The following is an 11530-nucleotide window of genomic DNA, read 5'->3' on the forward strand; positions in this document are numbered from 1 at the left end:
CTTTCAATTTATTTTATTTTATCATGTGTTAGTACTAAACTTTTATTTACTTTGTCGTTCATTTCTGGATTGTAAAAAACGCCTTACTAAATCGCGTTTTGTGATTCAACCAATTTCGAAATGAAAAGAAAGTTTAATAGAGACTTAACAATGTGCCAAAAACACAGACTGTAGTCTAATAATTTACAATTTACATTATAAGAAAATAAACACCTCGTGAACGCTACCTTCTTCCCATGGCTACCACCAAACAATCAAGCAAACGTAAATTTTTATAACCAAAAAAAAAAAAAACCTCACTGAGTTGAGATTATATATTATTAGAAACCAAACAATCAAGCAAATCTTATCTGATTACAAACCATGTTAAACCGGATGGTTCGTTTATATGTTCAAAAGATTAAATATTAATTAGATAGACAATATGTCACCATGTCTAACCCAACAAAGTTGTACAACACGGGGAGTGACTCAATCGAGTTCAGTCTCATCACTGAATCGAGGTAATTTAAATTACTTCTTTTCAAAAAATCCATTTTTTCTTAATTAACACAACCTTTTGTTTTGGTAAAACCTATTACTGTAATTATTTTTCTACTCGATATGAATTTATTATTGTGGAAAAAAAAAGGAACTCTTGTGTGTGATATAAAAACGCGTCCCACCACCATCGCAGCAAACGTCACTTATTATTATTATTATTAGGGTAAAGCAAAAATAGTGAAGTGAAAGGAGAGAGAAAAGAGAGCCGCACGAACTTAACGAAGATAGATTCAGATCGGAAACGGAAGAACGATTCGGTCTCCTCAACAGATCGATCGACGAAGGAGAAGAAAGACGATCATCACCACCACCACCACCTCAGCAAGCATCGGAAGAAGAGCAAGATGTCGTCGAGGGATCAAGTCAAGGCGTCGCATATTCTGATTAAGCATCAGGGATCTCGTAGGAAGGCTTCGTGGAAGGATCCGGAAGGTAAGATTATTATGACTATTACTAGAGAAGCCGCCGTCGAGCAGCTCAAATCGATCCGTGAAGATATTGTCTCTGGCAAGGCTAACTTCGAAGAAGTGGCGACTCGTGTTTCTGACTGTAGCTCAGCTAAACGCGGCGGCGATCTCGGTTTGTTTTTTTGTATCCCTAATCTGTAGAATTTTAAGAGATGCAATTGATCTGGATAGTCTTGTAGAACGAAGCTAGACTAAGTTCAAATCGAGATAGTGATTATGAGAAGAGAGTTCGAGCATATATTAGTAGTCTGCTTGGGAATACATTGCCAGTGTTTAGAATTTGAAAAATCTCCTCCTTGATGAAATTTAGAGTTGGTGCTCTGAAGTCTTACTAACCTCTAGCTTCTGATAATCTCCAGCTTTTGAGTTTCTTCCTTAAATATATCTTTAATTGGTAGTGGTGCTCATAAATCTCACTATTGTCTGGTTAGATCATCACATATGTTTAGATTCTGAAGCACCTTCCTTAGATATATGTATAGCTGGTGCTCATAACTCTCACTAATGTCCGGTTAGATCGTCTCCGATGTCTAGTATCTAAACTTTCTTCCTTGATTAATCTATAATTGGTGTTGATTGTGTAATGTGTACCTGTGTGTTCAGGTCCCTTTGGTCGAGGTCAAATGCAGAAACCATTTGAAGAAGCAACTTATGCACTCAATGTGGGAGATATAAGCGACATTGTTGAGACAGACAGTGGAGTCCACATCATAAAGAGAACAGCTTGATCTGATCTGATTGTGATGATATGATATAATAATATGTATCAAAGGTTGCCCAAGCTTCTTTTTCCTTGTCTTCTTGACCAGAAGAACATAGAAGAAGAATATTGTGGTTTTGATTCTGAATCTGTCTACGAATTTGATACAACCCAAAACATATGATAAAAAACCAGACACTGTATCTCATTTCTTCTTAAAGCTTCATAAGCACAGTCCTGTCTGTCGTAGACAGTGACTTGTATCATCATCTTTCAAATATCTTCGTGATGTCTTTATGCTAAAGTTATTTTGTGTTGGTTTTTGCTTTTGTAAACTCTTAGAAAAGTCTTTGGTTCTCTCATCACGATGGAGAAATAGTTAAATCTTCTTAAGCGTAACTAAACGTACATGGGATTTGAGCCATCTGACAGTTCATATTTAACCTGTTAAAATTTAACCCAATTCAATCTATTGGGTTAGCGTCATAATTGCTATATTGAGAGACTGTAGTAAGAGTACTCAATAGCCTCAAATTAGACCATAACTTAGTTTTGGTACGTTTTTCATTAAAAATAATTAGAGAATCACTTAATTTAATTAAATTAACTTATAGTTTCGAATTGTTTAAAAGACAGTTATACCCTCCGCTCGACTACTTATTTACGACCGGGTCGGGACGCGGATCCTGTATGACCCGAAAATAGAAAAAAAAAACTTGTGGATCTGTTTGTACTCCAAGTTTATAATATTCGGATCCTGTATGTTATTTGATTCAAGAATAGTTAAGCACACAACCAAACAGATTTATAATCCCTATAAATAAGGAAATTGGTATCCGAGTATTTAATTGTTTCAGTAGTATCAAATATTAACTACTACCATACTTAATTTCTATAATTAATACGAATATTAATAATAATGAGAAATCTTTAATACTAATGGATTGTGACTTTGTTGCTTCCAAAATAATCAATATATTAAATACGAAATTGTATATATATGTAAACTTATTTGATTTGTTTTTATATTGTGAGATATTACGGAAACAACAAATCAACTTAATACAATTAAATAAAAACAAATCATCATTTAGTTTAGATTTTTAAATATAACCTTAACGAAATTATAGTAATTAATTATGAGTAGTATAGATGGAAAGAATTAAAAACGCAGAAATTATATATATGTAAAGTTGTAAACTAATTTACAGAAAAGGTGTATTGTATATCCCACATCGACTAAATATTTTTGAATATGATTCATAATCACTATAAATATATGACTAATATGTTTTGAGTACAAATGAGCAGGAACCTTGATTTATCAGGTATCCAAATTTAACAGTTTAATTTGGTTCTATATTTGAGAATATTTAAACTTTTAAAAAGTAAACATATTATAATATATTTACGTTTTTTAAAAAAGTTTAAGATATTATATATATTTAAATTTTTATAGAATATTTAAATTATTATAAATATTTGAACTTCGTCTAAAGTTTAAAATATTATAATATATTTAAGGTCTATAAAATATTTAAGTAATATTAATATTTTTACTCTGAAAAATTTTAAAATATAAAAAAAGTTTGACTTAAACCCGTTAAAACATGTATTTTTATCAAACTATAAATTAAATTGGTTTTGTACAATTTTTTCACTTCGTAATCGTCCTAAAACGCAAATATGTGTAATTGCGAGATATTTTTGTAAGTTGTTTAAAGTTGCTTCCTTAATAATTATTTAAAAAATTGAAATTATCTATATTAAAGCAGGAGTACTTATGGACCATTTTTTGGACCATGACTTTTTTTTGGTCTTTAAAATAAAATGGTTAGTAATCAATAATTATTAATAAATTAGTATATTGTGGCATTAAAATTCTCTAACCATTCAAATTAAATCGGATCTCGCGCGGGTCATTTAGTACCCGGTTATTTGATCCGATTTTCTCATTAAATATTATCCGTTGATTCTCAAAATAAAATTATATCTTGGCCACATATCTTTTCATTGGTTTTAATTAAAACCATATATTTTGATTTCCAAATCTTACAAAATTGTTTGATTGCCGAGATTATTTTTAATTGTAAATCTAAAACAATCTTTTAGGATAATCTTACACATGGAATATTTATCTTTTAGTTATAACAAAACAAGAAACAAGATATATTTTGCTGATCATTTGATATATCAAAGATTAACTTCTAAATGATAACCTAAATATACATAATTTCATTATAAATACAATGGTTTCCTAATCATTGAAATATCTCACACTAAAATTTAACAAGCAATTTCTCCTCTTTTGACAACAAATTAAAATAAAGAAAAACCCATTTTCTTACAAAACTATTATCCGATATTGCGGTGTGTCTGTCCTCTTATAAAATTATTATCCGATATTGCGGAATGTTTGTTCTCTTATAAAACTACTATCCAATATTGCGGTGTGTCTATTTTTGTGAAAAGCTACATTTTGTAAACTACTTACTCTATTAGGATTTTTAATTTATGGTATAACCTTAAATATACGAATAAATACTATATATACAAAAAATAAGTCAAAATAAAAAACTGGTTACAAAAATATAAATTACAAAAAAAATAACTAATATAATTCCGTAGTACGGCATCCTCTGTATGAATTATTTCTTTTAAAATGACGTCCAAAGAGCAGCTTTTAAATTAAGGATTTGTATTCAGTAGAAACAAACACACTTTCATCACCGCCTCCAAGTGTGTTTCTCGCATATAACACATGGAATCCAGCCTCCAAGAGACATGTGTACGCTCGAGACTTGATTAATGCACACGTAATCGATCCACTGACCAAAACCGTAACGAATACAAAAGACACACGCACACATTTCTCGGCCTTATATATGAGCTTAGCACAAAAAATTAATAGATATAGACAAAACAAAGCAACATCTTTCACTAAATCCTCTGCATCAATAGTATCTTAATTCCGTCTCTAATGGCTGAAGAGAAGATCGTGAAGAAGACTCCGTCGGAGAAGAAGCCACAAAAACCAAAAACCGCCACTCATCCTCCATACTTTCAGGTGAGTCATTTCTTTTGACTTCTATTACTATATATCTATTCGTTTGAGTTCTATCTGTTAAACTTAAGGTTTTTGTTTTGATTATGGTTTTGATGAAAGATGATAAAAGAGGCTCTGATGGCTCTGAAAGAGAAGAACGGATCAAGCCCTTACGCTATAGCTAAGAAGATAGAGGAGAAACATAAACCCTCACTTCCAGAGAATTTTCGTAAAACACTTTCTCTACAGCTTAAAAACTCTGTCGCTAAAGGTAAGCTCGTGAAGATCAGAGCCTCTTACAAGCTAGTAGAGGCCACTAAGATGACAACGAGGCAGCAGGACAAGAAGAAGAAGGATTTGAAGAAAGAGGAAAGAGAGAAGAAGAAGACGAGTAGGACTAGGTCTTCTTCGACAAGGTCCAATAAAACTATGTCTGTGAACAAACAAGAAAAGAAGAGGAAAGCGAAGAAGGTGAGACAGCCTAAGTCCATCAAATCTTCAGCTGGTAAGAAGAAGGTCATGAAAGCTTCCGCTGCTTGATCACTTAGTAGAAGAAGAAGAAACTGTGTGAATTTGAAGAATAATGTTTTGTTTTCTTTTGTTTTTTTTTTTTTTTTTTTTGTCTCTGTAAAATGGCTGACTCTGTTTCTGGTTCGGTGTAGTCTCTTTTGGGTTTTGAGGGTGATAGACTAAAGAGTCTTCTGATGTAAAACTAGTACTACAACTATGTAATATACTCGCAAATAGTTTTGGTTGGATTGAGAGCTCAGTTTCTTTCTTGCTTGTTCCATTCATAATTACAACCTTCTTTCAAAAATGTATGTTTGCAAATTATGAATCCGTAGCGGCTTAAAGTGAATGTAACTTTTATATTGATGGTGATCACTATAAATGTTGTGTACCTTTTTCTGTTGTCAAATTTTTTTTCTTTAGTCATAATTTTGATCCAAGTTCTCACAAATAGGATCAAGAGGTCTGAGTTACGATGGGAGGAGAAGATGGTTTGTGCATGGTTCCTTACCTGATCAATTGGTTTATCTGCTAGGGTTCATGGACGTGTGTTGGATGACAGATATATCCAGCTTCGGTTCAGCTCAGAGGTTGACTTAGTTTCAGTACTCAGAAGGGGACCTTGGGTGGTTGATAACTCGTTTGTTGCTCTACAAAGATGGGAAGACTTTCCTGGAGAGGATTTCCTTACCTTTATTGATCTTTGGTCCAAGTAAGAGGTATACCCTTGCCTTATGTTTCTGAGACAACTGTTAGGTTCATTGCTAATACTCTTGGGGAGGTTGTTGTTCTGAATTTCAATGAAGAGACTACTATGCAGATTGCTTTTATCAGAGTTAAGATAAAAATTAAAATAACAGACGACTTCGTTTTTTTTGAAGAGTCAGATTTGATTGAATCAGGAGAAAGGGCTATGATTCGATTTGAGAATGAAAAAACTCAAAAAGGTCTGCACTAACTGTTGTCGCTTCAATCATGACTCTACTCACTACCCGTATCTTGCTCCCCCGGTTTTTCATGATGAGTACCTAGATGTTCCACATGTTCCTGTTTGCGAAGAAGAAGAAGAGCTCTCCAATCATAAAAACTGTCATGAAGAGAATCATTCAGATCAGAGCCCTGCAATTTCCTCTTACTCTCCTATATATCTCACAGCCGCCGAGACTTACTAATCCTGGGCCTAACTTGGAGGAGGTTTTAGCTGTTAATCCTCTCCAAAGTTTCCCTTCTTCAAGCTCAGCCTCCATAAAAGTTCCATCAGATTCAAATATAGCTAAAGGATGGAAATCAAAAGGAAAATATGAAATTGGTGAGAGCTCTAAACCCAAGAAAGGGAAGCAGATACAAATGGAGCCAGAAAGAAACACTCTCAATGCAGAAAGGATCAAGTGATTATATATTTTGTTCAATTTTACTGATTTGTTTTTTTTATGTATTTCTTTCTTCTTTTTTTGTCTTTGTATTATTTTTAATTTTCAGTTACATATATATAATAAAATATTTTAGACATGTAACTTCTATCCCTTAAAATTCTATAAATAACCATTCTCACATCATCATCAACCATATCTCAAATTCTAAATATTTTCTTTTGTTGTGTTTATGTTTTTGCATGGGTTCAAAATTCATAATAAAAATGTGTGATTATCTATTTTTTTAGATTTATCTTATATTTTGACCAAAAATTTATTTCTTTGTTTTTTTGTATTTCTTCGTTTACTCTTTGTCTTCTTATTATTTTTAATTTTCAATTACATATTTTGGTGGCTGTAAAATAATTATCGATGCAGATTCAACAATATTAATTTCGATCAAAGCTCAATGAGAAAATCAAGCTAAAATCAAAATAACAATTATAATAAAATTATTAAATCAAAATTTTTAACTCTCTCTTACCTCCAAAAAAATGGTAATATATTTTTTTGTATACTCATCATTATATTTAGTTCTTGTGATCCAAAATATAATTATATAAAGATCATTATAATTTTTATTTAATTCAAAATTTTGTAATTTAATGATTTTTTATATAAAAAAACAATTTGGTATTCCATTTCCAAAACTTAGTACATAGAGGATATAATACCCCTGACTTTGACCTAGTATACGGACGGAGGGCCGCCAATGTGGACGTGCGACCGAGACTTGGAAAAAAAATTCGAAAAGAAAAATCCGTTGGAGCCATTTGTAAGCTAGGCCTTATCCGAAGGACTGATCGAAGAAAAATGGTTGAATTGATTTTTATATCAAACCATAAGCGAGTTAAAGATTTCTATCGGCTACCGGCAAGTATCAAGAAGAGAAGGACCGACTATCAGTGGCATTGGGTAGTAAGGCTATAGGAAGATGATATGCATTCGGTCAAAGGACATGATCGAGTGTTTACTAAAGGTTATGGAGTTGGCTATCAAGGGTTAAACAATTTGGTCGATGGAAAGATCAATTGTACAGAGAAAATTAGTTTTACCGAGAATGAGTTGTTATGGCCGAGACAAGCGAGCGACGATCGAACGGGTTTGGATACGGGACAACAAGGTTAGTAAGTGGTTAAGGACAAGCCACATTACATGAGTTTAGCTGTAAAAATCAGACGAAGAACTCTCGGTTCAGTTTTGGCCGCGAAGCTGCTTTGTCGTAGAGGTGCTTGTGGTGCAAGTAGGTGTGTCGTCTACATGGTGCCACACGTTTGGATGAGCTTGGCGTGTGTGGAGCGTGAGTTGGCACAAGCTTGAGTTGGATAAAGATGAAAGTGGATAAGGATAAGGATAGAAGTGGATAAGGATAAGCTTTTGGATAATGCTTATCCACCACCTCGTGCTTGCCTTAGCTTGGGAGCTAAGTCTCATCTCCCTATATATAAGCCACAAAATTCTAGCTTAGCTCATTAGCTTTCCACCAAAATCCCACCTTTAGAATAGTTAGATAGTTAGTTAAATCGTTAAGTTTTTGGAGGCGAGTTGGATAGAAGTTGGTCGAGTCGAGAGTCGTGGTCGTGTTTCCGGTAAGTAAATTCTGCCCTTAGTCTTTTATTTTGTTTAGAATATTTTTCTAAGTTTTTGGTTCGGTCTGAAGCTTAGATCCATCCTTGGAGAAAGCTAGTCGGATCGAGATCAATAGGCGGACAAGGGTAGAATGTCGTTTTCTCGACGTTAAGGCCAAGGTGAGTACCGAAGCATGTGTAGTAGCACATGACTAGGATTTTATTTGGTGTATGAGTTTAGGATTGAGGTTGCATATTTATATTTGTGTGAGATCTATTTGTTTGGTTGGTTTATAATCGGTATTTATTGACATGATAACCGGGCGTTGTGTGTTTTTTTTATTTGTTTGATTGTTTGATTGTTTGTTTGATTGATTGATTGTTGTTGTTAGTTAATCTTGTTGTTGCTTGATTGACTTGTGTGTTAGTAGATCTTTTGCGAGTAGTACTAACATTATGTTAGGCTCGTATTAAGTAGAGTGGTGCTAGTCATTTATATGGCTAGTGTGTGGCGAAGTCGTGATTGTTCCAGCGGCTCGGAGCGGTTCGCTCCCTCCAGACACTATTTGACGAAGTAATAAATTTTTCCGTAAGGGAATAGGTCCCTTGTACACGGTTTTGGGGAAGGGATGTGATCTTTCTAGCCTTTGTGGCTAAGGGTCGGAAGACATTGCCTTGTGAGAAATCAGAATAGCATTATTAATAGTAAAGGCCTTTAGGTTTGGTAGTGAGTAGTGTGATGGCTGTGGTGCCTTTTTGTTTGTGTTAGTTAGTTTCCGTTGTGAATACTCTGTATGGAGTATGATTGCTTGTTTAAGCTTGATTGTGTGTTGTGTGCTTGATTGTTATTTGGGGGATTGGGTTTGGGGTTGTTGATTGTTAGATCCCGGACTAGATTTCTCAAGATTTTACTTTTGTTTTTCAGGTAATCATAGTTGGGAGACCTTTGGGAAAGAACAGACGCTGAACACTGGTGTAGAGTTTGTTGCCTTTATAAAGAAATATTTGGAATATGTATTGTATGACTCGATTTGGGCATTAGGCCTTGGCGCCAAACGCGTATGTATTTTAAGTTATTTTGAAGATTAATAAAATGAGATTTTTTTAATTAAAAGCCTTGTGTTCCACTCGATATTAGTCTTGTCCGGACTAACACAACTCACGGACATGGTACGGGTTGAAAAGCCTTAGGCCGTGTTCGAGAGGAACGATACCCGCGGATGGACTGACTAAGGTGTTGGATTTGTTCTAATAGCCTCGGTTGGATCGTCTACGGATATTACAAGTAATGCGTCTGATTCGTTCTTAGTCCTAGAACGGTTCGGGGGTGTTACAGAGGAAATCATTAGAATTTAACCTAGCAATATAGCTTCAATTAAGGTGAATATAAAAAAATTGAAAATTAAATTAATCTTTGGGATTTTTTTTTGCATTTCATATGATTTTATAGGAAATATATTTAATTGATACTTAAAAAATAATTTTAGAATTTAATTATTAAAACTTTAAAGTAAATTTTGAATATCATATAGTAAATTTTGATTTTTATCATTAACAACATCTTTTAAATAAGTAATATATTTTGATATTGTATGACTTGAATAAATAAAGTGTATTATTGACATTTAGAAAATTTGTTTGTTATATATGTATTTTTAGGGAAATTTAAAAAATATTTTTTTTTCAATTCCACTTTTAAGAAATACCATATTTTTAAATATTACTAAAAAAAAATTCTCAGAAAATTCTGATAGTTTTACGATTATTACATAAACTAAAATGAATTAACATAACTAATACAACAACCCGCGTATATGCGCGAGATATTATATAGTTAGTCTGTAAAATTAAAATCTAAATTCAAAATACTAAATCTTGTTAAAAACGCTGTCGTCCCAATTTCTTTTGGGCTTAATAACTTCTCTCTCAGAATAAGACTACTGAGGAGAGAATTAACCGGAGATTTCAACGTTTTCTGTCCGGCTTCAGACAAAATAAGTTCTGGGTTTATCTTTTACTCCAGTTCTTCTGGTTTCACTTGTTTTGGTTCTTTGTTGTATTGTACGGTTTTGTTATCTCTTTTTGGTTTCGGTAATCGATATGGAGAAGCAATTGGATCAATATCTTCAAGAGATGTTGATTGAAGAAGAAGAAGAAAAACCTCTGGTTCTTTTATCTAATAAACCTAAGTTTAGTTCATCTGAAAGAAATCTGTGAAGTATTCTGGGTCGATTTTTGAACCCTGGTTATCAGTGAATGTCTAATTGGATATTAGAGATGCCAAGGATTTGGAGATTATATGACAGGGTTAGAGGAATTGCCTTATCAGGTTTCAGTTCATCTTCAAGAATGAAGAAGATATAAAAGAGATTTTAAAGACCGGGGTATGGACTCAAGATGATTGGGGGTAGTTATGGAAAGATGGGTTGAAGATCCTCCTCCTGATTATCTAATGTTTCTACCGGTTTGAATTAGACTTCATAATATTCCATTGAATCACTATATAAAGGATACTATTTCAAAAATTGCTGGGTTTGTTGGACATGTTTTAGAGGTGCCTTTTGATGAGGAAGAAGCACAAAACAAGGATTATGTTTGTATTAGGATTTCACTTGATGTTTCCAAGGGATTAAGAAACTTTAAAGAGCTTCAACTTCCTAATGGGTCGATGGTAAATATTGGAATCGATTATGAGAGAATTCGCAAAAGATGCTTTCAGTGTCAGAGGTTGACACATGATAAAACAAGATGCCCCTTTTATCCATTCAGTTCAGGAAAACCAGTTTGTAGATGACACTATGGATGTTAAAAAGGCTCTCAGTAAAGGCAAGCAGTTAGAATCTTATGGTAAAGCTACTTCATCTGAAGGATATTTTTCAACAAAGCTTTTTGATATGCTCAAATTTACCCTAGAGCTACTCTCTCAAATTAAGAGATCAATTGTAGTACTTAGGGATCAAATCCACAAAGACTCTAGATTCACACAATATATTTAATAATCTTTTAATTATGCTAAACCAAAATATTGTAATTAAATTGCAAGATTAAACAGAAAATAAAAGAGATGTAAATTCAGATGAATGAAACGTTAGGCCTAAGGAAATTCTCGGGAAATCATGGAAAATCAGATCAATTAATTAAGCAAGCAGGATTCAAATCTCTTTGCAAAATTCAAGTTAAAAACCAGCAATAAAATCAAGTTTAGATAAGTTCACAAAAATCACTAATTCAAATCTCTTTGCAAGAAGTAATTTTGCTCACCAAAGGTTTTTGTCAGGAAAATC

The 11530-nt window shown here is 33.2% G+C and overlaps 2 protein-coding genes, 1 long non-coding RNA gene and 1 pseudogene across 4 annotated transcripts; all 4 read left to right on the top strand.

Annotated features, from left to right (window-relative positions):
• The first annotated feature begins 497 nt into the window (after window positions 1-497).
• LOC104767161 (peptidyl-prolyl cis-trans isomerase Pin1) lies at window positions 498-2031 on the top strand. The gene is made up of 2 exons (XM_010491198.3): window positions 498-1122; window positions 1614-2031. Exons 1-2 carry the CDS (start codon window positions 888-890, stop codon window positions 1736-1738), a joined length of 360 nt encoding a protein of 119 aa, XP_010489500.1. The 5' UTR covers window positions 498-887; the 3' UTR covers window positions 1739-2031.
• Window positions 2032-4619: 2588 nt separating this feature from the next.
• On the top strand, window positions 4620-5514 carry LOC104768198 (histone H1-like). The gene is made up of 2 exons (XM_010492123.3): window positions 4620-4777; window positions 4877-5514. The coding sequence occupies exons 1-2, from the start codon at window positions 4691-4693 to the stop codon at window positions 5294-5296; spliced, it is 507 nt and encodes a 168-aa protein (XP_010490425.2). The 5' UTR covers window positions 4620-4690; the 3' UTR covers window positions 5297-5514.
• A 2635-nt stretch (window positions 5515-8149) lies between these two features.
• On the top strand, window positions 8150-9354 carry LOC104767162 (uncharacterized). 2 transcript variants are annotated; one of them, XR_764194.3, is made up of 3 exons: window positions 8150-8267; window positions 8339-8426; window positions 9172-9354. It is a non-coding gene; the product is annotated as an uncharacterized LOC104767162 (long non-coding RNA). The 2 variants fall into 2 exon arrangements; XR_015590511.1 differs by having other exon boundaries at window positions 8158-8267; window positions 8344-8426.
• Window positions 9355-10379: 1025 nt separating this feature from the next.
• On the top strand, window positions 10380-11040 carry LOC147920945 (uncharacterized protein At4g02000-like; annotated as a pseudogene).
• Window positions 11041-11530: the final 490 nt, after the last annotated feature.

The sequence above is a fragment of the Camelina sativa genome, chromosome 19 (assembly GCF_030686135.1).
Source record: "Camelina sativa cultivar CO46 ecotype springtype chromosome 19, ASM3068613v1".
Taxonomy (NCBI): Eukaryota; Viridiplantae; Streptophyta; class Magnoliopsida; order Brassicales; family Brassicaceae; genus Camelina; species Camelina sativa.

Bases quoted from the DNA above. Each gene is read 5' to 3' on its own strand.
- LOC104767161 (XM_010491198.3), top strand. From the start codon at position 888: ATGTCGTCGAGGGATCAAGTCAAGGCGTCGCATATTCTGATTAAGCAT. The intron at 1,123-1,613 runs GTTTGTTTTTTT...CTGTGTGTTCAG, and splicing joins TAAACGCGGCGGCGATCTCG to GTCCCTTTGGTCGAGGTCAA.
- LOC104768198 (XM_010492123.3), top strand. From the start codon at position 4,691: ATGGCTGAAGAGAAGATCGTGAAGAAGACTCCGTCGGAGAAGAAGCCA. The intron at 4,778-4,876 runs GTGAGTCATTTC...TTTTGATGAAAG, and splicing joins CTCATCCTCCATACTTTCAG to ATGATAAAAGAGGCTCTGAT.